The following is a 22,394-nucleotide window of genomic DNA, read 5'->3' on the forward strand; positions in this document are numbered from 1 at the left end:
AGGAAAGTATAATACAGACCATTATAACGAGCCGCCATCGTTCAAGTTGAACTTTGATCTTTCCGGCTGATCGTAGCTTTCATTGCCTCCTTTGTTCATGTCAAAATTCGTTTGTTCCGTGTCTTCATCTGATGACGCCAGTGTCCGAGCTTTTGTCGGTGAGCTCTTTTCTTGTACCACTGCCTTATCCGTTTCTTCTTCATCACTATCCATAACCCGCGCCTTCTTCTTTACCGTCTCCTTTTCCTCGTCCGAAGAAGCCAACGCGTCTCGTCCACTCGCCATCCGAAGAGGAGGACGTATCTGCGTCGCTGACGTTCTCTTTTGTGAGATAACATTTTCCTTGTGGCCCAGCGTACGGATCATAATCCTGGCCTTTGTCTTCATAAGGAGCGGACCCAATCTCTCCTTCCCGCTGGTCTTCACGCTTTTTCCGACCAGGGAGTCTCTTCTTTCGGCCTTCAGAGTCATGTTTCAATCGCTTTCGACTCGGCTCACCTACAGTGTTTAGAGAAATTAAAGCATTCAATATGCGAAGAAAAAAAAACGCGCATATCAAACAAAACCTTCATATAAAGTTTCAAATAAGTTTCATAGAAAGCGTCATGAAAAATTATACTAACGGCAATTAAACTATTTTTTTAAAAAATTACTATTAAATTATTTCTTCAAGATAACCCACTTGGACGGTCTTCGTAAACATCCCCATCGTTAACGAATCCATCGTCTTCCGTTGCTGACCGCAACAGCTTCTCCTTGACTTCCAGAGCCCTGTCAAGCACCTCTTGGCGTTTCTTCATCAGGTCTTCCTGCTCCTTCAACTTCTTTTCTTCCTTGCGGACGCTTTCTTCTCGAACTCGCTTCTGATAAGCCAATCTGGCCTCTTCCACTTTTTAACGATTCAGCTTCTGAGCGGTGTCTGTATCTTTCGCGCGATCGAGGAAAAATTTCCACTACACTGCATTCCCCCATTCCTTTCCTTCAATCACAAATTAGGAGCACATTCACAACTAACAAATGTAGTAATCGAATCAATTGTGATCCAATCAGTTTCATTATAACCGATGGTTAACTTATGCAAACTGGTCGGATTACTTATAACTTCGCAATCCCAGCGTCTCGCGGCACCACCAACAACCAAAATCCAAATAGATCTCTGCAATATTCATAAACAATTCCCCACGTGGCGTATTACTCGCATATCTTCACCGTGCTGACTGGGGCTGAGAATCTGCAAAACGGAGAATCATGACATTTTCAGTTAAATGGCAAACAGTTACAACTAATTAATAGCACTATTGCGAAATATGCACCAAAACACTCGAACTGATTTTGCCGTACTTTACCAGAAGACAAAGAATGCACTATGCCAATATCACCTTATTAGTTAATAACTTTTTTGGGTGATGTTGTTATCTTATAGTTGTGGAATTCGCTTTCTTTACTGGGTATAACGAACAAAAATCGATGGCAGCACTGCTCTTGAAAATCTTCGCTGAGATTAATGGCAATTCCCATCACAGCGATTCCATCTAATCTTACCCTGACGAAAGACCAGTTATAAACTTATAAGTATGTTACAGGTGCCAAAAAGTAAGAAATCCAGAGCCTTTATTATCTGTACACACTAAACAACTGGTCAATTAACGAAACGGTTGGAACACTTTGGGCACACGTACATTTCAATCAATTTTTTTTAAAAATCACGAATTACCTTGCAACCAGCGGATTTGAGTGGCAGGACCATATCCTTTATCATTCTTGGCTGCAATCCGGAAAATGATTGTCGGTTTCTGTGCACTGCAGTCGTAATAAGCATATCTGTAGATTTTCATGGGTAATCGTGCAAGTGGGCACAGGATCATCATAAACTTTCATAAACGACAAATGATTCGTCGGAATGGCGACATCCGGCTTACCATTCTGCGGCTTCGTGGCCAAGTAAAATACACTGCGTAGTGCGTACTCGTTGATGTTATCCCCGTGATTCGTGCGCGGCTCCCACGTCAACAAAGCTCCTTCCGGACACCACAGAAAACAAAACGGCTTAATAAATTTACTGACTGGTGTACTGTACAATCAATTAAACCACAACGCTGTGAACTGCGCATACTGTTGTAATTTTAAAATTAAATGGAGCTCCCGGGAATCCTGGTAGGCACGTTTTAAACGCGGACATCTCACTCCATACACCGCGACCACAAGCGTTGATTCCAGCCACTCGGAATTTATAGGCAATATCCGGTAGAAGAGGATGTTTGACCATCGCCACATTGTACTCGTACAACATTCCCATCATTGCACACTGATGTGGCAGAAATTTTCGCTAACATTTCTTCTTACATTTTTGAAATCTTCCTCATTAACCGTACAAAATAATTCTGGACGACAAATGTCGGATAAGCAGTTGGGGCGACACCACAATTTCGTAACCTGTCCATCTTCCTTTGACTTTGGTTCGGCAGGCTTTGCAGCTTCTGTAGCAGTCGTTGTTGCAGTCTGCATTCAAGTCAATCAAATAGTAATGAAAATTACAAACAATTCGCTACAAATTCCAAGTATACCGTATAATCTTTCTCTTGGCTGGACGCCGACCCAGAACCATCACTCGCCTGTTCCTTCGCTCCGCCATGTTTTCCAGTTCCAATGGCTTCGGCTGAATTTTCTGTTGTGCTGGTATCAGTTTTATCAGATGGCTCCGGTTCTGTTGTCTCTGACACTGGCTTAGCATTGGTCGTCGGAGTGGCCGGGAAGGCGGTAGATGTCGGTACAACAACCATGGGGGATTTGGCTGGAGTTTGTTTCTAAGCATTGAAAATGATCGCCTGAGGTTTACTGGCCGCATTCGTTGCTAAAAATCCAACACATCACATCGTTCAAATTCAATAATTAGAAAACTAATGCAACATCCCGTACCAGCTGGCTGCGGAACCAATTTAACCATCCCGCTGACGGGAACCACTGATCCAAGTGTCAACGTAATCCCTTGCGTCGATATCGGTTTCATCAGCGTTACAAAATGCGCATCGCTAGGCAGGTTCTTTCCCAGAGTGATCAACTGCGGTTTCGCCGCGGTCGAGGCTGTGGTTAGTGTCACCGTGGAAGTGGATGTTGCACTAATTTGTTGCCAGCGCCGGTTGTGGCTGTGGTTTTACTGGCAATGAACCGAGCGCGGTCGGATTGGGGCTGACACGAAGCTGGAGGAGATTCATACACCTGGAGTTGCGAATGGTAATTCTCCGCTAAAAAATTGCAGCTCTAAATAACATCTCTAATTAACAATTATTTTTATCCCTTCCTACCAGTTGCGGCTAAGAAACGCGTAAAGTAGACGTCTAACTACGTGGTCGATGCGCGAAGCAACTGCACTTTTCCAAGAGTGACAGGTTTCGTCGTTTCGAGAAACCACATATCATTACAACAAACCTACACTAAATAACAGTTTCTCCAATCACTGTAATTACTTAAAAAAAGGCGATGCAGGGAACAGTGCACAAAATTATCGATCACCAGTTTGTATTTCTTTACCTGCTTATTATTGGCTTTCTTGAGCCATCTCGCCCAGACCAAACGTACATCCGATTGTGGACTACAGCCGCACAGTGACCTGCATGTGCCCGAGGAAACTCGGTTTTTTTCACCGAAGCTATACTGGTCCCAACGATTTCTATCAAACAGTTTAAAAACTATTGTAATGGCAGAAATAAAAAAAAACAAATTATTTTAAAAACACTTCCTCACCAGAATAGAATAGAAAACGTTTATGCATTTCCACTCCTTCTGCAGTGCAGTCAGTCCATCTTCATCTGTGGGAATCTCCCTTTCTTTTTTGCGAGGTATCCATCCGCCGAACACGTAAATCTTATTACTGCCCACTAATGCCGTGTGAAGACTCCGAGCAAATGGTGCAACTCCCGTCGTCAGAGGCTTCTGCCATGTTAGCGTTTCTGAAATATGAATTCCATTATTATTCGCATTACGCAATAAGTACTTGCAGTAACTCAAACTACAAGACAATGAGCCATCCAAAACTACTTACTCAAAGGTAATCCGCTTGATTTTTATAAGCACTGCACATTCGTGCCTGATCTGAGGCTTTCGTTGGATCAATGAGAAACGATTTATCTGTTTCCATTTTCCAGCGCTAAATTCTCGAACATTTCTTCAGAGCCTTTGAGATCGGCAATTGCCCCCATTACATCATACATTTCGGCGCATGAATCTTTCAACGTAATCACCGCCAGTCTCTGCATCCATGGCCAGGTTATAACGCACTTCAGAATTCTGCGGGACAAGATGCCGGGCCAACTGTAATGTGTGTCTGGCGTCTTTAAAATCTCCGTTGAAGTACTAAGCGCGCACGAGATACAGATGAATTTGCGGAACCAGTTCTGAATCCTTAAACCGAGGAAGCGCATTCTCGTATATTTTCGTGCCGGCAACATATTGCTTGGCTTCGCAGTAATTGTGACCAATGTTTAACCATAAACCCAATATGTCGGCCGATGATTTCCGCACTACTGCAAACATTTCTTTGATTCCTCGGCTCGACCTCACACAAGGCATAATTACATAAACTCAATCATTATTGAATACCAAAAGCACAACAATCTTCATCGAACTTCATCCGCATATTCATAACAAAAAGAAATCGTAAAAAAATTTTAAATTCAAAAACTTACCGCTTCTGGCCAATAAAGCTCCCAATCCGTTTACAGCATAGATATGTATTAAATGGGTCCACGTGCAAAACTTGTTTGTAAAAGTCAAAGGCTTTGTTCACATGTCGTTTTTTTTTCGGATCGGCTGTGCTCATATTGTCATATACAAGGACTCCAATCAAATATTTCCCAAACTCAGCACTGCATACGTATCGGTTTTCGACATTGGTAGCGTCAGCACCTTTTCGTACCTTTTCTCAGCCAGCAAATATAATGACATATCCCGCTCTGGACATGCGCAGGTTTCCGAAGGACAACAACGCTACTGGATGATCTCGCCCGGCACTGCCAGCCACCTGGAACCAATCGGCCACCTTAGGAAAAAAGTCTCGATCACGCTCCATGCACCCGTGGCGCAGAAAGCAATCCAGATAACTAGAATTCTTCTTCAGAATATTGTCATAACACTCCCGGGCTTCTTTGCAGTCGCGCGCCTCTTCCGCCAGCCGCCGTTGATTGTACGTCATCGTGGTGAGCAGTGCACCGTGATGTCCGTCGGGGACTTCTTTTTTAGCTTCCTCCGCTCGTGCCTCAGCCATTTCTAATAACTTCCGACTGTTGGGAATTTCGTTCAGGTAGAAGTATAAAACGCTGATGTTGTTGAACAGCTCGGCCGGTGCGTCGTCTTGTGACGATCGGTCGTTACATATCTATAAAAATCGAAGATATGTATTCAATGCAGAACGCTATGAGAAAGCGAATTTCACCTACCAAAGTGCAAATGCGAGAACAAGTTTTTTTCTTACAGGAGCGTTTCCTTCCTGAAGTTCGGCAAACTTCATATCTGTATCACTATCGTCGGGGCACAAATCGGTGACTTTTTTCAGATAACCTTTTGTCTGTTCTCGTTTGTCGGCTTCGCCCGTCGTCGGATATAACAGTCCCAAAATCTTCAGTGTCACCACGATTTCGGACTCTGTGCCAAGACTTTCTCGAGATAGTGTGCCGCGCTTTTGTTATCCTCTCTAAATGTACATCTGGCCCAAACCGTACCAGGGTAAAAAGAAAGTGGATTTGGCAAACTGGGTAGCCTGATATAATAATACTGGAAAGCTTGATCGAAATCCTCCTTGAAATGGAAACTTCTTATCAGCATGTACGCAGACTGACTCAGCCTTCAATGTGCAAACGACGTCTAGAGTGCCATTGTGGATGAATTGATGGCCTTTTCGGTTTCGCGTCGGTAAAAGAAATGATCTGCTAGAAGGTTCAGATTGATCGGATTGGATCTGTCCAGTTTGTACACTTTGCCGATCATTCTGACTGCGTCGACAATCGAGACGGAAGTTCCATCGTTCAGTAAGACCATCGAACAGCCGACACGTCGAAGTCTGGTCAATTTCCAGTGCTTGTCTGTATGCCATTCTGGCTTTATCGTAACGATCGTAACCATCTTGAAAAGACAATATCCAATCGCCATTCTACAAATCAGCAAAGCAAAAAAAAAATAGAGATATTTTGGAAATTTTATCATGATTTGCAAATACACAAAACATAAATTTTTTTGGTCCACGTAAACCTCCGAACAGACCAACGTAAAGCTGCATTTCTGCATCACTTTCACAAAGAAATCAATTTACATAATAGTGATAATACGAAGAGATAAATTTATACGCCAAATAAAATATCAGAAAAAAACTGAGAATGTAAAATATTACCAAAAAAGTCCGGAGTAATATCTCTGAAAGCCAAACATGTAAGAACCATAAACTGCGAGAAATGCTTTAAAGAATTTCGTTATGTTCTTATCAGAAATCGGAAGAATTACCTGACATTCGCCGAACAGGTGGCATAAGAAAACAGTAACTTTCTAAACTGTTGGACTGCTAGCTTGTAGTCCGGCTCATGAAAGGCAACAATCCCGCGTCCCTGCAGAGCTAGTGGATTATTTGAGAGCATACTTGAGAGCATAATAATTCGCCAGTAAATCCAAGATAGAACCATGTTGATGAGATCCTCGTGCGAATCCTTATGGCCAATAATAATATTCCGTAAATCTATTACGGAAAATTATTATTGGCCTGCTTGCGGATATGACAGAAGACGTCTTTTCGTGGTGGACCAGGTAGTGCAAGACTACTAGATTCCAGATGCAAGCGGGGGACTTATCGGGTTTCAGCATGTCGTAAACGCACGCCCATCGACGACAGATTGTTACCGGTACCAAAGTATTTTCGCTAGTTGAAGACTGCTCGTTCAGCTTTTCGAGCTGCACCGGACACTGCCGCCAACCAATTTCAGCACCGTCAATATATCAATCCTCACCAGTCAGGATGGATTGCAGTCACTGGAGGCTCGGCGCCTGGGTGGGATTCGCAGCCAGACAGGTGCGTGCTGAGAGCGTTCCGATCGATGGTCCAACATTTGGGTCTGGGGCCTTCCAGCTCCGGGTCGCACAGTGCGGCCGCGCTCAACCTGCAGGCTGACGTTCCCCAGCGGACGCTTAGTCTTTCCGTTCGCATACTGCTCCACGTACGCTCAACGATATGCCTTAAAATCGTTAGTGAATTGCAATCCACGACGAATTACTCCGCACACACCGTCATTTGACAGCGTATCCCAAACGCCGTCGCTGGCCAACACGATGAACTCGTCCTGTGCCGTCCGGCTCCAGCGGAAGATGTCGGGCTCCGGGCTGACGGCCTGCTGCAGCGCGTCCAGCGTCGAGGCCGCTTTGTAGCGGAAATCGCCCAGACTGCGCGACATGGCGATGCGGCTATTAACAACACCCACCACGCGCCCCCGCTCCACCGATAATCCGGCGCGCTCAATCCGTTGGCGTTCGGTCTTGGTGTTGGGCTTGTGGTCGCGGGTGGCCAGAACGACGGTGCCCTGTTGCGAGACAATCATACCGCGACTATCGCCACAGTTGGCCAAATAGATCCACTCCGGCGTTACCAACGCACAGGTGGCTGTTGATCCACCCTGCACAGCACCAGACTGAATTTCCGACAGTTGTCGCAACTCTTCATCCACCTGTATGCAGAAGAAACAAAATTGAAAACTGGCTGAACAACTGCGCCCTATTTTAGCGTACTGTGCAATAGTGTGCATAATCATATAGGCATGCCTTGAAAGAGCGGACTGTAGCCATAATGCTATTGTACAATAGTTTCTTCACGTCTTCACGTTACAACAGCTAAAAGATTGATACGTAATACTTTATGGTTAAGTTATTCTAGGGTAGTTGTTAGTACACATTACACTATACAATTATTATGTTTGAAGAATACAAATTATGTAATACATATTAGTAATATCTATTATTCAAATCACGAAACTCATATGGACTATGACGTGTGAAAGCTATTCAATTCAATTTGCATTAAACAGAATTATAGCAGCGCTGGGTACGCTTCCGCTAGTTGACTCACCCGTAGAAATCCTTTCACCAATCCTCGCCTGATCAGATCATCTTTCTCTTGCGCAGGAAGAACCTCTTCGTACAGCTGGGAAATTTCTTCTGTGTTCATAATACAGCGTAGCAGGTGCGCGGCGCAGTACTGACTGACTGTATCCCCCCGATGCCCGTCGTACACACCAAAGAAAGACCACGAACTAAAAGACCCATCCAGCGCAACGGATGCTGTGTGGCTGTCCTCCATTGTTTTCTTTTGTCCCTGATCAAGACAAACTCCAAAATGCAGGCCATTTCCACTTCCCTCCAAATAGCGACGGTAGCTCTCGAGATTAGCCATAGGTTCTTCAAATTACCGAAAGCGATGCCATAAATCTCGCGAACAAACGGTTACAAACCAAAACATCAGATGATCAGAGGTGTCAGTAATTAATTACTACAGTGCTACACTGTTTTTCCAGAATTTCATATTTGCAAATTCCTTAACCAGTAATGAGTAATGTCTTGCAAATTGCAATGTTACTTGAGAGTTTAAGGCCTTGTCCCGAATTCAAAGCGAATCTCGCTATGGTACGGTTGCTCCACCGCACGAGGTGGCTGTATGCAGTGGCGGTACGCGAAGCCACCTCGCGAGGTGGAGTTGCTGTATCGCAACGAGATTCGCTTTGAATTCGGGACGAGGCCTAAGATTATTAGGTTATCACGATATCTGCATCGAGCGCAGCGAGTGCACTCGCGCAGCGCGATGCTGCAGTACTAGTGAGTCTGCGGTATCCGCCGTAAACCGTAAAACGGGCACCGCTTTGAATCAAAAGTACAGAGTTAGACAGAGCGTGTGTCTAACGAATTTCTGTCTGCACCCTTGATCAAATGCGGTTTACGTCGCCAGGTTGCTTCCCCAGGCGGACATCGCAGACTCACTAGAAGTGAGTCTGCGATGTCCTTCGCCAAGGGGTAAAATTTTTGTCTGTCGCCCACAAGGCACAAAGAGCGTCGGTCACGCTTTTCCAATCCACATATGCAATACCGTTTGCCAGTGGTATTGGTTATTTGGCGCTCGCTCGGTGCGCGAAGGTGGTAATAGCGAAGGTGATAATAACCGTAAGGACACCGAACGGTATCGACAGTATTTTGACTGGCAGGCTTTTAAGTGCGGCCACCGTAGAGATCAACGGGAAGAATATAAGTGGGAACAGCTATTGGTGTGACTTGCGTGTAAGCCCCGTGCTGCGCTTAATGAACATGACGAGATCAGGAAGCCGCGTGCCCGCACCCGACCCATCTGGAAATGGTGGACGGCGGACACTCAATGTGATAATAAACTTCTGTGGCACGATTTACTGACGAAAATAAAAGATGCCGACATCTGAATTTTATTTTGCAATGTTGCCAAAAGTCAGAAACGTAGGTTCGAAAGTGAAACTTTCTTGATTAACAAATACGGTCCACAAAACCACAAACAAAATGAACGAATAGTGGAATTACAATTTGAAGAAAGCGGAAAATTCAAAGAGTCAGACAATTTGAACTATCGGTTACATTGACCAGTTATTTTCGATTTGGTTAAACTCCAAAGACGATTCGGTTCGGTAAGTGTAGAATGTATGTACAATAAATTTGGTACACAAATATCTATGTTATACAGAAAACGGTAAGACCATAAACACAATTTCATGCAAGAGACAGCACAAGAGCAATAAACTAAAAAAGCACCACTAAATCTCTTACGGCTTCTTCTTGGTTGATTTCTGGCGTCGATTCCGAAACCTATTACCAAAACTACCCATGACCATCTAAGTAAAACAGAAGACTGGAACCCATTTGCACCGTTGCACGTACCAAGATAATACAGCTTCATGAGGGAGTGAGAGTTTCTTTGCCAGGGCTTCCGACTGCAAATGTGTGGGATGGTGATTTTTCACGAACTCGCGTTCTAAAAGGAAAACACTGTTAAATTACACAATGGAGCTAAGGTAACCCGTCACTAAAACCTTCTGCGAGATGATAGTGTACGAGTAGAATTTTTCCAACAAACCATAACACATTAATATAAGGTTTAGGTGTAACTTGGACTTACCTAAAACTCGCAACTGCAACGGCGTTTTCTTGGCGGGTAGGCGAGGGGGTTCATAATTAACCGTAGTAAGAGTTGCCGGTGTTGTGCTGGTAATGCGCCATGACTCTGCCCAGTTGATTCTGTTGAATCCAGGAAGCTTCTTTCGCTGACTTCGTGGTTTGGGTTTGTCCGGAGGACCAAAGCCTGAAAATCATAACCGTTGAAAATTAAATTTGCGACTGTGAGTAATCCCGTCACAAGTTACAACCAAATAGCTTTTTAAAACGTAAACACGGATACACTAACCCAAGCAACAACAGAACCGTCTAGAACTGTAACGAACAAATAATTATTCAAAAATCAAAGCCAAATAAAAAATAAACAGAAATTAGAAATACAGAGTTTCTAGCTATCAAACTCTGAGGAAGCAAAAAACGTAAATTAAGCAACAAAATCTGAAGGATCTGCAAATTTTTCTGACACAGCCAAGTTACAAAAAAATCTAATACAAACCTGGAACACTCATATTGCGCAGCAGCCTTTGTGCTCGTTCATCGGAAACACCAGCCCGACTGAAGACGACCATAGCCATCTGCACCGCTTGCGCCAACTCGGCCTTCTCGTCCTCCGTCAGATGTATCTCCTGATGCACCACTTCCTGCTCGGCCTCTTCCTCATCCTCCGTGGAGCCCGTCTGCTGCGATAGCCCCCCACCGGGCTGCGCTTGCTCGTCGGCGACAATGCGCCACTCCACGCTGTCGTCCTCGGCAGGGCCCTCGTCCACCATTTCCTCCTCCACATCCGTCGGCTGCACCACCATGTGCGCCACGTCCAGACCTTCTTCTTTCGGGCGAACCATCAGGTACTTTTTGATGTTGTCCGGTAAGCGCAGTTGATGGCGTTTCAGGAAGGAACGCCGCCATGAGAAGTTAATGTTGCATGCCCAACCTGCAAATTTTATCACATTTTATGCACCAACACTTGAACAGTTAAACGCCACACAAGTACGGAAATGGAGAGCGCGGTGAACGCTCGTACAAATTAATCAACATGGCATAGCGAGGGTAAACATTTTTGCAATAACGATAAATGGTGAAGCATATATCTGATGCTACTTTGTGGTCCTGTAATGACGTGGCAAAACGACGTCCTCTCTCGCAGAGGAACGCGCAATTATCAGCTTCACGCTAATCCGTCAAATGCGAACGAAAACAACAAAATATTCCTGCTGAAATACATACCACAGCTTTCAAAAATGCGGAAACGTTCACAAAAAATTCTCATTAGTAATAAAGTTTTACTAAACAATTTTATGTTGTTCGTAACGAACTAACAGTACAGTGGAAGAAAAACCACGAAACCTAACTTGCACAAATAACGCCAAAGCACACCGTCGACTTCGAGTAATACTTCGAGCTTCGTACCCAAACACCAAATAAGATGCAAATTCTGGTTGTCTACCACTTCCATCGTATTAGCCTTAATTAGCGCAGCGAAAAGCTCTTTCCATGCTTAGTTTCGACCCACATCATTTCAGATGGAATATTAACCTTCCTCTGGAAAAAAAAACTTACGATGGTCGAGGGCCCATTTTTCCAGCAGACTCTTGAAGGCACGGAAGGATCCCTGGAATGTGCTGCTCTTTATCAGGAATTTCACTAACGCTTCCTCTTGGACGGATGTCAGTGTGGACGCCCATTTATCCTTCTTGGACTTAACCACTTTGTGTTTCTTTAAAATATCGCGTATGATGGACTCATTGATACCCAGCTGAAGAGCAATGGAACGATGGCTTTCTCCCTTGTTGAATAAAGCGATCATGATGGCCACCTGCTCATCAGTAACGCTTGGATAATCCACTCTCGCCATTTTGGTGATGCAGTCCTGGCTCTTTAGAATGGATTGAAACTGCATCCAAATTATTTCGCTGTCCAGATATTCACTAGAAGCAGCAAATTTTTTGTGGCGGTGAGACAGAACAAACCTTTTCAGTTACAGACTGTTTAATTTTGAAATGAAACGTGAAAAATTTTAAAATCAAAAGACAAGTCACAAACTCACCAAAGTCAAGTGAACCAAACTGCACCTTCAGCTTCGCACAGGTGGTAACAGTGCAACCCCCCATGGTGCTGGTCAGTTTCATTACATACCTTTTTCAAAGTGCAATCAGGAAAATTGCCATTGGCCCGTCGGCAACTCTTAAGACTTTAAACTTTGCATTGTTAAATTATTCTAACTTAGATATTTTTAAATTTTACACATACTTTAACATGTACATACTTAACACTTACAATAAGGTTTTTCTTTTTTTGTTTAAATTTTTATTCAAAAATAAGTTGAAGGAGGCACCGTCGTTAAAGTTTTGCTGTGCAATGCCGAAGCCGATATTTTAGTAAGTAATTATCGTATGTAGTCGTGATTAGATACTAAATAATCAAGATTTTACTGCGAACGATTTAAATGAAAATATTAAATAGGTGAAACTTCTATTTGCACATTCGGCTGTTTGCACCAGTTTTCTCTGCCACTTTTTTCCGTTAAACTCTTTTTCTAACTGCTGAATTTCATCCATGTTCAGGCCCGTCGCGAGACCCCTGTGCAATTTTCAAAAAAAAACTCCTCCTACAGTTTTCATCGGAAAATTTTTCTGAATACACCATTGGATTCGTCGTGAAATTCTGAACAAAACGGTTGAGGCCGATTTTTGAAATTCGTATTTCCCCCTAGACCCTCACTACGGGCGGTCCCCAACTCGACAGCCTGACTTCTGGGGAATCCCCCCGTGCACTTTCAAAAATGTACTTCTCCTACAGCTTTTATCGCATATTTTTTCTGAAAATATTCCTGAACTAACCGTCAAATTCTGAACAAAACGGTTGAGGCCAAATTTCAAAATCTGTTCCTCCCCAAGCACGTCCACCCGGGCGGTCGCCTATGTCACAACCCAAGTTTTGGGGGCATTCCCCCGACCCCTCAGAAATAGAGAAAAATTTGCGCTTGAAATACTAATTGTATCACTGAAAAGGCTCGAGAAGATGTCTTTGACTGTTTTTAAGACACTTGAACAAAACGGTTGAGGCCAAATTTCAAAATTCGTTCCTCCCCAAGCAGTAACGGTCTGGGGGGAAATGCGAATTTCAAAAATCGGCCTCAACCGTTTTGTTCAGAATTTCACGACGAATCCAATGGTGTATTCAGAAAAATTTTCCGATGAAAACTGTAGGAGGAGTTTTTTTTCGAAAATTGCACAGGGGTCTCGCGACGGGCCTGTCCATGTTGAGTCACGCTACACTTCCGGTGTAAATGTAAACTTCTGTCACCGGAAACGCAGTTTACACTGCATACCTTAATTTGATGTGAAACTGTGGCCCTGCCATCTGTTGCATCCCTCGATAAGCGGCAGAGATAGATGTAAACAGTAATTCTAAAATTTCGATCTAAACCACAAAATAATAACCATATTATTTTAATGCCGCATAAACCGGTTTTTTTGAAACAGATTCGCCCTATAAGCGGTCGTATTTGAGTGGGTACGGACTGATATGGCCCGATGAATCACGTTCATCTCCGCACAGCCTCTCACTTGTTTCACTTGTTCGCGCTCTGTCTGTATTAACTTATCAGTCCGTGCGATTTGTGAACTGGCGTAAGCGTGCAGAGTGCCGAGTACACAACACGTGAAAAGTAAATCTGGTTTTTTTCATCCTCCTATCTCTCTCTCTCTCAGTTCATCTGGCATTAGATTTTCTCTCGAGTATTTTTTATAGCCATTTGATGGATTACTGAATCTTCATGATATCTCCGTCAACACAAACTGGATAGAAATGGTTGTTTTCGATGTACCACCATGCGCGCGTCGAACGTTCTAATCGTCTCTAATGAAATGATCAGTCCACCTACGGAAAACGTTGCTCTGTTTGTCTGCCGAGCACCAATGTAGGTTACCTGGTTGTGCATATTGCGATTTGCACGTTGTTTTGATTAGCAAAACAATGGATAGCCTGAATTATTACAAATCATCTAACAACAACAATCCCCTCGAAAGCCAGCCTTCGCGGCTGTTGAATCGCGAGGAGAATGAACTGCTCTTCCAAGTTATCGGTCAGCGCTGCATCGTAAGTGGTTGTTGCGTCTGGATTAAACATCTTCAGGGTTCGTGGATTTTATATTTTCACGGGGAATGTCTTGTAGTCGCTGGCGTCAGCGGTGGTGCAGGTCCTCTTCTCCGAGCCTGGACCGGGATCAGCGCGCTGGAGAAAACGCTTTTGCGGCGTGGCCTGCTTTATCAAGGATAATCCGAAGAAATCCTTTTTTATCCGGATTTTTGATATTGTGGTGGGTGTTTCACTATTTCTCCCGTTATTGGGGTCTTTTGGCACAATTCCAAGATTGAAATTTTGTGTTTGCAGGAGCAAAGTGTTTTATGGGAGCAAGAACTTTATCGCGAGGTAAGAATGTTGTGCTTTTCATTGTTGGTGACGGGTTATCTCGGGTGCGATTTGCCTGTTTATGTTATCAGTAAACTGTTATGGTTTGTGATTTAATTTTGGGACGCGAAACAGATTGTGTTTATTTCGCAGTTCTAGTGCATTGTCTGTTTCCATATTTCTTTTTCCCAATTTTCGTTTTTTTATATTGCTTGCACTGGCCTTGCATTGCATATCAAAAATTAATTCTTAATCCAAAAAGGGAATTATGGCGAGAAGTTTAATACTGAATCGAGATTTCAATTAGTTAGCTAATTATCTGTTAACGTAAAATTTCGAAAAGTTTTCATATGTATTCAGTATTCGTGTCGAAGTGTTTAGTGTTCTTTGTTTTCCGCTGCTTTAGTGATTAATTATGAGTATTGATAATTTGTTTTTATGGAATCAGCAAGAGTACGGTATTATTAATTTTGAAGTGGAGTCAAGTGAGAACTGGCACGCACTGGTCATTAAAAAATAAAAACTGATATTTTATCTTCGCATGCAGCATTCGTACTGCGCGTAGTATTCCAAGCTTCGTGCGATGTTTGCGATTTCAGTTTTGCACAGCCCGATGTACCTAATTCACGCTAATTGATCTGAAAACCTATAAAAGAGTATAAGTTTGAAGTTCTCAAAAGTCAAGTGCATGCTTGGTTTTTTAGCATAAAGCATCGTTTGTGAAGAAGCTGAAACGTTGCAATCATTTCTTAATAAAAATCAGAATGTGTTATACAGAAAAAGTGGAATTATCTGCGAATGTGTTGATAAAGAATGTCCGATAATTAAATTTTGATTCATGTTTGAAGAGCGTGACCAAACTGAAATAAGTTGATTATAAAGCATGCTTGGGTAATTAAGTGGTTTACCTTTTTTTTATCGTGACATACTTAGGTTGTGCAATTTTCGAAAAGATGCGTTGATGGGAAGTTGGAACTGATGAGAACCATTTTTGATTTAATTTGACGCAACCATTAGTCATCGATCGGAAGCACTTTGTTGACCAACTCTTCAGCTCCGCTACAGTTTCCGAGTAATGTTTCACGCTATCATGTGGGATAGTACTGAGATGAATAGGGCCATAGTATTACCATCACTTATGTACTATCAAATTTTTAGTATGAAATTCATGTTATTTACTCCTGACATGTTTGTGCTGTTGACAGCTGCTGTGTCTTTTATTGGTGTAATCGGCTTTTTGCAGTGGCGTAGTGAAAGTGCTCGTAAACGAAAATACGCTGCTTAATACAAGTTTTAAGTTCTAATAAATTAATTTAGTATTACCCAGTTTAATGCACACTGAATTTTGCAGTTTTTGAAACCTCTCGCTTGTGCAGCCACTGCTGCTCTCATTTCTTGAATGGACTGTGTTTTTTTTTTAAGCAGTGTATGTTCATGAGGTTTTATGGAATATGCTTGTTAGTTGTTAGGCTTTAGAAAATAGGGTTAGACTAAAGTACCGGTATGCGGATAACTACATCTGGACTAAGGATGATTGGGTTCCCAAGTGCTTGTGTTTTATTGACAGTGAATTAGTACTAGCTAGGACTAGTCATTCTTTCAGTTCGTAGTTTATAATTGTTGATTCGATACTTCTAACGCGTCTTAGGTTTATTTAGGTACTCGGCAATTAAACTGTTATATCATGTACGGGTGTGCGCTCGGTGTAGGCAGTAAAGATGATGGCGATTTGGTAAACAAGCGGTAAACAGTGAAAGTAGCAATAAAAATCCGAATATTAACGGTGTGATTTACAGATCAATTACCATCAAGCACTGCCCTTTTTTCACACATTTGAAACGGATGACCGGCAGGCTGGTCTCAATTTCGCCAATGAGGACGAAGCATATCATTTTTTCTCCATGGTTGATGACAAGGCTCGCCTTCTGCAGAAACGCTTTGAAGGTAAGTCAATATGGCTCACCGACAGACGGCGAGAGCAATTCATATTGCTCAAATATTTGAGCAATATTATAACGACACACTGTACACTCGGTTTTAGATTAGGCGCTTTAGTAATTGTTATACATGTTGGTCATTTGTTTGTCCGCTGCAGACAATCAACGTAAGCGGGAGGGATTGAACAACAACCATGGTCCAAAGATCGACCATAATCACAATCATGTGCAAATCAATCGTCCTGTATCGACGGCACAGTCTGTACAAGCGCCATTTCCGGCGGGTAAGAAAAAAACATGTTCTGGCAAAGTTGTAGGATAAGCGAGGTTTTTTGTCTTGCACTTTCAAATGTTGTTTTGGTTCGGGTAAAACCTTTCGTCTGCTGGGAGCCTCACCGGCATAGAGTGCATTCATTGTTTTGCAGCTCTCACAGCTGCTGATACTTTGTAGCATTCGAACAGTTACCATGTTGCCAAATTAATAGTCGTCTACAGTTGTTTTATTTTTATGAGCCGCAATTTGATTTACTGAACACCGCAGATTTTTCCACCTTCTTGTTGTCTGCTTTCTGATCGATTTTGGTGTTTATTACATCCAAAATCGTTCCAAATTCTTGAATCTTGACTTTTGTCTCGCCAGTAATCAGTCGCTTGTCATTCCTTTCGCAAAGTGGCGGAGTTCTACTCTGCTACTTCTTTTTTTCCTGAAGAAACTTAGCTGGTTTTTTTCATGAGTTCGATATAGATCATCCAGTTTAAGCCAATGGTGGTGCAACAGTGTTTCCGCATTGCATACAGTGTTTCTTTGTTACACAGACCGGTTCCAGCACAACAGTCAGAATAACGTCAACAACCACGACGACAAAAAGAAAAAGGGTAAATCGAAGAGGATTACCAAGCAAGACATTGGTCTGCCGACCAATTTTGTGTATGTTGCGCATCGGGTCTTTTTGAGTTAATTTTGTGTCTTATTGCGAATGTTGCTTGCAGTCACATATCACATATTGGTTGGGATCCCGATCGGGGCTTCGATTACGATGATTCGGATCCCACACTACAAGAGTTATTCAAGAAAGCCGGCATCGATATCCGGAAAGCCGACGCGGAAACGCGTAATTTCATCTATGGCTTTATTGAGAAGGAATTAGGAGGAGTCAATGCGGTGAAGAAGGCAGTCGTCCATCCGCCAGCCAATGCCAATAATATCCCTCCACCACCGCCCCGCTCTCAGCCTCGTGTGCCAATCACTCCGGCGGTGCCTCAGAATAACTCCGCCATTCGGCCCCTCCCGCCGCCCCGGACTCCGCCGTCGCAACCGCGACCGGCTCCGTCCGTTCTCATGCGGGCGCAGCCTCCGCCCCCTCCTCCAGCGCAGCCACCGGCCCTCAAAGGGCAAGCACCGACACCGCGCGGACCTCCGCCGCCCCCGATGAAACCGGTCAATGGGTTCGGTGCAGCAGCACCCCCGCCTCCCCCTCCGCCGCCGCCTCCCCCACCCTCGGCAGGACCGGTGCCGCCGGCGCCACCCATGCCGGCACAACTGCAGTCTCCTAGTTCGCCGGAGACCGATGGACGCTCAGCACTGATGGACGCCATTCGCAGGGGGAAGGAGTTGAAGCCGGTGGAGTCGGCGGCACCAGCCCGCGCGTCGACGGATCGTGATAAGCTGCTCAATGAGATTGTGAACGGGATAAATTTGAAACATGTAAGAAGAAGAAGAAAAGTTTGATTCTCCTGGCAACGTTGAAGGTTGTTTTATGGGGGGAATGTGGTTGTAGGTGGATCCTGAAAAGGATTCATTAGGGAAGAATGAAGCGAGTCAGCCGTTGGATGGGATGGCGGCTGCTCTCGCCAAAGCACTGGAGCGAAGGCGAGTCGTCATGGATAATCAAGGTAACAGTTGGGAGAAGTAATAGGACGGTATCAGGATTTAGGACTGATGTGATTTGAAAACATCCCAAGTATTCGATGATTTTGTGGAATTGGGCGACAGTTGTCTGAACTGTGAAATTATTGTTTTTTGAAGTAAGATGTTGAATTTATTTTAATCGGAATCATTCGGAGAACAAAGAGGAATAAGATTATTTAGTTTACTTTAATGCCAAGTAATTTTACTTGGAAGCACTTAAATACTTCCAAGTAAAAAACTGGTGTGTTTATGGGTTTATGCTTCGATTAACATAGGGGAAAAGGAGGAAACCTTAAGTAGAAGCTCATGGCCTAATTGTAGAACATAATTCCGTTCGTAATCGTGCTTACAGGCACTTTTTGAAGATATACTGCCACTGTTATACGTATTGTGTTGTATGGTGTCCTTATGTGGCTTTCCTGTGTTAAATTGGTAAAGTATAGAATGGTTATTTTGCAGATGAAACGGAAGATGATGACGATAGTGAGAATGACGATGAATGGGATTAGAGGAAACTCTGTAACTCTTGACGGAAGGGGAATTGTTATGTTGCCAACCTGTGATCGGGTTATTTTAATTTACGCGCGGTGCTTTCGTGGAGGTCCATTGAGTCGACTTCGACGTGCAGTCTGGGATGTTTGCCGCCCAGTGCCTTAAATGTTTTGCTTACTTCTGCAGAGGCTTTAATATTTTCGTTTAAACTTAGCAGTTTTTGTTATTTAACCGTGAGAAATGGTGAGAAATGAACATTTTTTGATTTCATGTGGAGCAATTTTGTGGATGCGCGGTCCATGAATCTCGCCTTCGGACTTGGGAATCTGTTTAATGTTTCAGACTTTCATATGGTGAATCCTTCAGTGACTGGGAATCTGAATGTTGAACGTAATATGTTGGAGAATTGTTTGAAGTTTTAAATAAAAGCTTTTTTTGTTCTTAAGTCGCGTAAATTTCCATGCAACATATAAAAAAAACTAATAAAAGCGACAGTAGTTAAGCCATTGAAACTAAGTAGGCAATGCAGAATCGCAGATAGTAATAAATTTGCGACAATATTCTGGATGCGGCAGAGTTAGTTGCGCTCACAAGTCAGATATGTATCTCGCTTTCAACTTCCGGACGAGCAAAGCCAGTAGAGTCAGCCCTTTAATTTTCAGAGTTTGAGTGCTAGTCGGCGGACTGATTTCTTTAAGGTATCAGATTTTTAGTGTACGATAAGATTTTTGTGCGAAAGGAAATTCTCATGGGTGCGTGAATGACGTTAACAAGATATTCTACACTAAGTGGTGATTCATGCAGTTAATCATCCCTTGGAATTACTTGAAATTAGATCAGCTGGAGATTAATGAAGCACTCGCTAGAAGTGGAGCACACTTTGCAATGCGATATTTGTTTGTGCGGAATTTGAATTTCAGCGGCGTGTGGTGGATGTGATAGCATGCATTACGTATACTATCCTTCCATTTATTAATATCGTGAAATACGCAGTACGTGTATCTCGTTAAATTTATCGGTGTTCACAGTTTCCGATTTGTCAACCGCTTCGTTACCGGAACTTTTTTTGCAAAAGTTTATGAAAAGATATACTGACACTAAAATTATTTATTTTGTGTGACACCAAGTCGTCGATTGCTTTAATCTGATTTGCATCGTGAATGGCGCCGCTGGCATCCAGACTGAGACGAAGTCTTTCCGTGGGAGCAGCCGACGATGAACAACCTATATTCAGGCGACGGAATATCCAAAACAATATCTCTATTCCCATTCGGGGAAGTTTTCGGTGTGTAATCCATAATAATATGTCGGTCGACGTTAAAAGTGTATCCGATTTTTTTATGGTGAAATAATTACTTATAATATGCGAGTCGGCATTAAATTCATATATAACATGTCTCGTTATGATTTTCACTGATACAGCAAGTGTATGCGTAGCAGTACAAAATAAAGAGAGCATGCACATACTTTTATATACATGTTTTATATACGGAAGATATTTTAATATAAATTCATAAAATCTGCATGGTTTTTTAATCTTGTTCAATCCTTTGTACGAGCAGTCATCGAGCCCACATCGGATGGCAGCCGGAACATGGCTTCGTGACCACAAACGACGCGGACGATTCGGATTTGAACGCGTTTCTTAATGATGCTTTGGACGTTATCAAAGGTCAGAGCATCACTTATGAGTTGCGGACAATAAATTATTATTTATGAAGCTCCGTTATGCGGTGGAACGTTTCTCTTCTATTAATACGTACTTGTATCAGGAGGCATGCAGTGTCTCGATGCACAGCCGGATCAACTACCGACAGTCATCGTAACCGCAGAAAAAAACCGGCAACCAGCCGAAAGTGGCACGCACTCCGTCCAGAATGGTTCGTTCACTCTGCCGAACCAGAAATGCGACCAGAAAAATACAAAACAGAAGCGATTCTCGGATTTCTCCTTTCTCAAGCGATTCAGCCTAAGTATGAAAGTTAATGTTTTTAATTATGCGGAAGCTTTAAATCAGTTAACGTTATGTCTGACAACTGCATCGTCTCACCAATATAACACGGCTTTAAGCGGCTTGCAGTTCTATTCATTTTATTATAATTATCTAATTCCAAACTGCAACGTACATAAGCATGTACTCGTAGAACATAAAGCCTGCATAAATAAAGCGTACTCGTACAACTGTATCCTAATGCTAAATCTTGATTAACTAACATACGCAAGATAGTTTAATCCTCACAAATACTCATGATAGTTTTGTAAGCTTTTAATTAAGCATAATACGTTAGATTATTTTCTTAAACTGCAATATTTATTTACGCTCTCCAAAAACATTGTGTGTGAAGGCCGATCGACATCACCGAATCCCGACAGTACCCCTGTCACTCCCAGTCCTGATGCCACGACGCCGACGAAACGGAAAAGCCGGAATATTTTCCGCAGTCTGTCCGATGCAGCGCTGTTTGCAGTAGGCTCAGGAAAACGCAAATCAGAGGAAATTGCTAGTGAACCACAAATGGAAATCAGTAGTCCAATCCCTGGTTCTTTCAAGTGAGGCATTTATTTTCGAATTTCGCGGATTCTGACTGTATGTGATCCGTAATTGTTTCGGTTGTGTTTATCGTTTAGGCATGTACAGCATGTTGGATTTGGCGAAGGACTGCGGATGGCCACTGCGGCCGAGCGGTGATGTGCATTTCCACACACAAGTTACTTCCTTACTTGATTACTGCAATTCAGTCGGATGGATGTCAAAATTAATTATAAAAATCCAAGCAACTACTACTCTGATAACAAACAGTTCTAAACAAGCATTATTAGTTAGCGTTATTATCGTGATTACGGCATTGATTAGCGTTTGTTCTGCTTTCTGAGAATCTTAAAATATGTTGCTCCGAAATGGGCGGCATATCTGTTTGAGAACAGTTGTTTCATAAATTGCATTAATTTACTCTACTGGATTTGTAAAGGTACGGTAATGGATGCTAACATTGTATTGTTAATCTTTTGATAACGAAGAAACCCGCCGCTCAGTTTTTATTGGTTATATGAAGCACTATATTAAAGACGAACACCGCCTTGCGCCTTGCATCGCTGATGGAATTTCAGCTTATGGATTTAAAATGGTAGCATGCTGAAGTTGACAAGATCACAATTAGTAGACTATAGCTAAATAAATTATATACAGCAGTATATACAGCAGTATATGCAATTAATAAACTATATGTAACAGCAGTAAAGGTCAGAAATCATGCAAAATGAAGATGCAACAGCTAATGCTGACTGGTAAAGTGAGAAACTGGTAATTTGACAACCCCTCGTACTTAAGTTACCGGTATCTAATGTCTTAAATGCATTTAATATAATCACAAAAGTTTGATGGAGGAAGGAAACTCACAACTGCAGATACGTACACTGTGCAACTTTGATCAAACTTGATAAACTTTTTCATGTTTCCTTTTGCCATTTTGTGTACTAAGTATGATTTGACCAAT

At 42.8% G+C, this 22,394-nt stretch overlaps 4 protein-coding genes and 1 long non-coding RNA gene across 10 annotated transcripts; 2 read left to right on the top strand and 3 right to left on the bottom strand.

Moving 5' to 3' along the window:
* Positions 1–685: 685 nt before the first annotated feature.
* Positions 686–7,204, bottom strand: LOC129585206 (uncharacterized). 6 transcript variants are annotated; one of them, XR_008689980.1, is made up of 13 exons: positions 6,490–7,204; positions 5,433–6,142; positions 4,683–5,371; positions 4,040–4,520; positions 3,742–3,947; positions 3,529–3,667; positions 2,917–3,242; positions 2,565–2,851; positions 2,114–2,499; positions 1,920–2,018; positions 1,715–1,800; positions 1,096–1,231; positions 686–979 (listed from the first exon to the last, which is right to left on the bottom strand). It is a non-coding gene; the product is annotated as an uncharacterized LOC129585206 (long non-coding RNA). The 6 variants fall into 6 exon arrangements; XR_008689979.1 differs by having other exon boundaries at positions 1,920–2,499; positions 4,040–4,517; XR_008689983.1 differs by having other exon boundaries at positions 1,920–2,499; positions 2,565–2,804.
* Positions 7,205–7,217: 13 nt separating this feature from the next.
* Positions 7,218–8,599, bottom strand: LOC129585404 (protein phosphatase 1B-like; the record flags this gene model as incomplete). The annotated part of the gene is made up of 2 exons (XM_055478068.1): positions 8,096–8,599; positions 7,218–7,697 (listed from the first exon to the last, which is right to left on the bottom strand). Coding segments are annotated over exons 1-2 (804 nt in total), but the record flags the coding sequence as incomplete, so codon positions are not given.
* An 845-nt stretch (positions 8,600–9,444) lies between these two features.
* LOC129585281 (uncharacterized) lies at positions 9,445–12,186 on the bottom strand. The gene is made up of 5 exons (XM_055477906.1): positions 11,710–12,186; positions 10,649–11,083; positions 10,157–10,339; positions 9,919–10,012; positions 9,445–9,846 (listed from the first exon to the last, which is right to left on the bottom strand). Exons 1-5 carry the CDS (start codon positions 12,047–12,049, stop codon positions 9,804–9,806), a joined length of 1,095 nt encoding a protein of 364 aa, XP_055333881.1. The 5' UTR covers positions 12,050–12,186; the 3' UTR covers positions 9,445–9,803.
* Positions 12,187–13,530: 1,344 nt separating this feature from the next.
* On the top strand, positions 13,531–19,345 carry LOC129585208 (actin nucleation-promoting factor WASL-like). The gene is made up of 9 exons (XM_055477804.1): positions 13,531–14,250; positions 14,327–14,470; positions 14,545–14,583; positions 16,359–16,506; positions 16,658–16,783; positions 17,316–17,427; positions 17,490–18,204; positions 18,278–18,392; positions 18,868–19,345. Exons 1-9 carry the CDS (start codon positions 14,128–14,130, stop codon positions 18,915–18,917), a joined length of 1,572 nt encoding a protein of 523 aa, XP_055333779.1. The 5' UTR covers positions 13,531–14,127; the 3' UTR covers positions 18,918–19,345.
* A 424-nt stretch (positions 19,346–19,769) lies between these two features.
* Positions 19,770–21,972, top strand: LOC129585310 (uncharacterized). The gene is made up of 5 exons (XM_055477946.1): positions 19,770–20,185; positions 20,463–20,572; positions 20,673–20,873; positions 21,246–21,450; positions 21,529–21,972. The coding sequence occupies exons 1-5, from the start codon at positions 20,061–20,063 to the stop codon at positions 21,587–21,589; spliced, it is 702 nt and encodes a 233-aa protein (XP_055333921.1). The 5' UTR covers positions 19,770–20,060; the 3' UTR covers positions 21,590–21,972.
* The last annotated feature ends 422 nt before the right edge of the window (positions 21,973–22,394 follow it).

Source organism: Paramacrobiotus metropolitanus, unplaced genomic scaffold (assembly GCF_019649055.1).
Source record: "Paramacrobiotus metropolitanus isolate TYO unplaced genomic scaffold, Prichtersi_v1.0 Parri_scaffold0000016, whole genome shotgun sequence".
Taxonomy (NCBI): Eukaryota; Metazoa; Tardigrada; class Eutardigrada; order Parachela; family Macrobiotidae; genus Paramacrobiotus; species Paramacrobiotus metropolitanus.

Excerpts from the sequence above, each read along its gene's own strand:
- LOC129585281 (XM_055477906.1), bottom strand. The coding sequence starts at position 12,049 with ATGCAGTTTCAATCCATTCTAAAGAGCCAGGACTGCATCACCAAAATG. Across the intron at positions 11,084-11,709 it reads AAAATGGGCCCTCGACCATC|GTTGGGCATGCAACATTAAC; the intron begins GTAAGTTTTTTT and ends TAAAATTTGCAG. Across the intron at positions 10,340-10,648 it reads GCGCAATATGAGTGTTCCAG|GCTTTGGTCCTCCGGACAAA; the intron begins GTTTGTATTAGA and ends TATGATTTTCAG.
- LOC129585208 (XM_055477804.1), top strand. The coding sequence starts at position 14,128 with ATGGATAGCCTGAATTATTACAAATCATCTAACAACAACAATCCCCTC. Across the intron at positions 14,584-16,358 it reads AGCAAGAACTTTATCGCGAG|ATCAATTACCATCAAGCACT; the intron begins GTAAGAATGTTG and ends TGTGATTTACAG. Across the intron at positions 18,393-18,867 it reads AGTCGTCATGGATAATCAAG|ATGAAACGGAAGATGATGAC; the intron begins GTAACAGTTGGG and ends GTTATTTTGCAG.
- LOC129585310 (XM_055477946.1), top strand. The coding sequence starts at position 20,061 with ATGGCGCCGCTGGCATCCAGACTGAGACGAAGTCTTTCCGTGGGAGCA. Across the intron at positions 20,874-21,245 it reads TCTCAAGCGATTCAGCCTAA|GCCGATCGACATCACCGAAT; the intron begins GTATGAAAGTTA and ends TTGTGTGTGAAG. Across the intron at positions 21,451-21,528 it reads CCAATCCCTGGTTCTTTCAA|GCATGTACAGCATGTTGGAT; the intron begins GTGAGGCATTTA and ends TTTATCGTTTAG.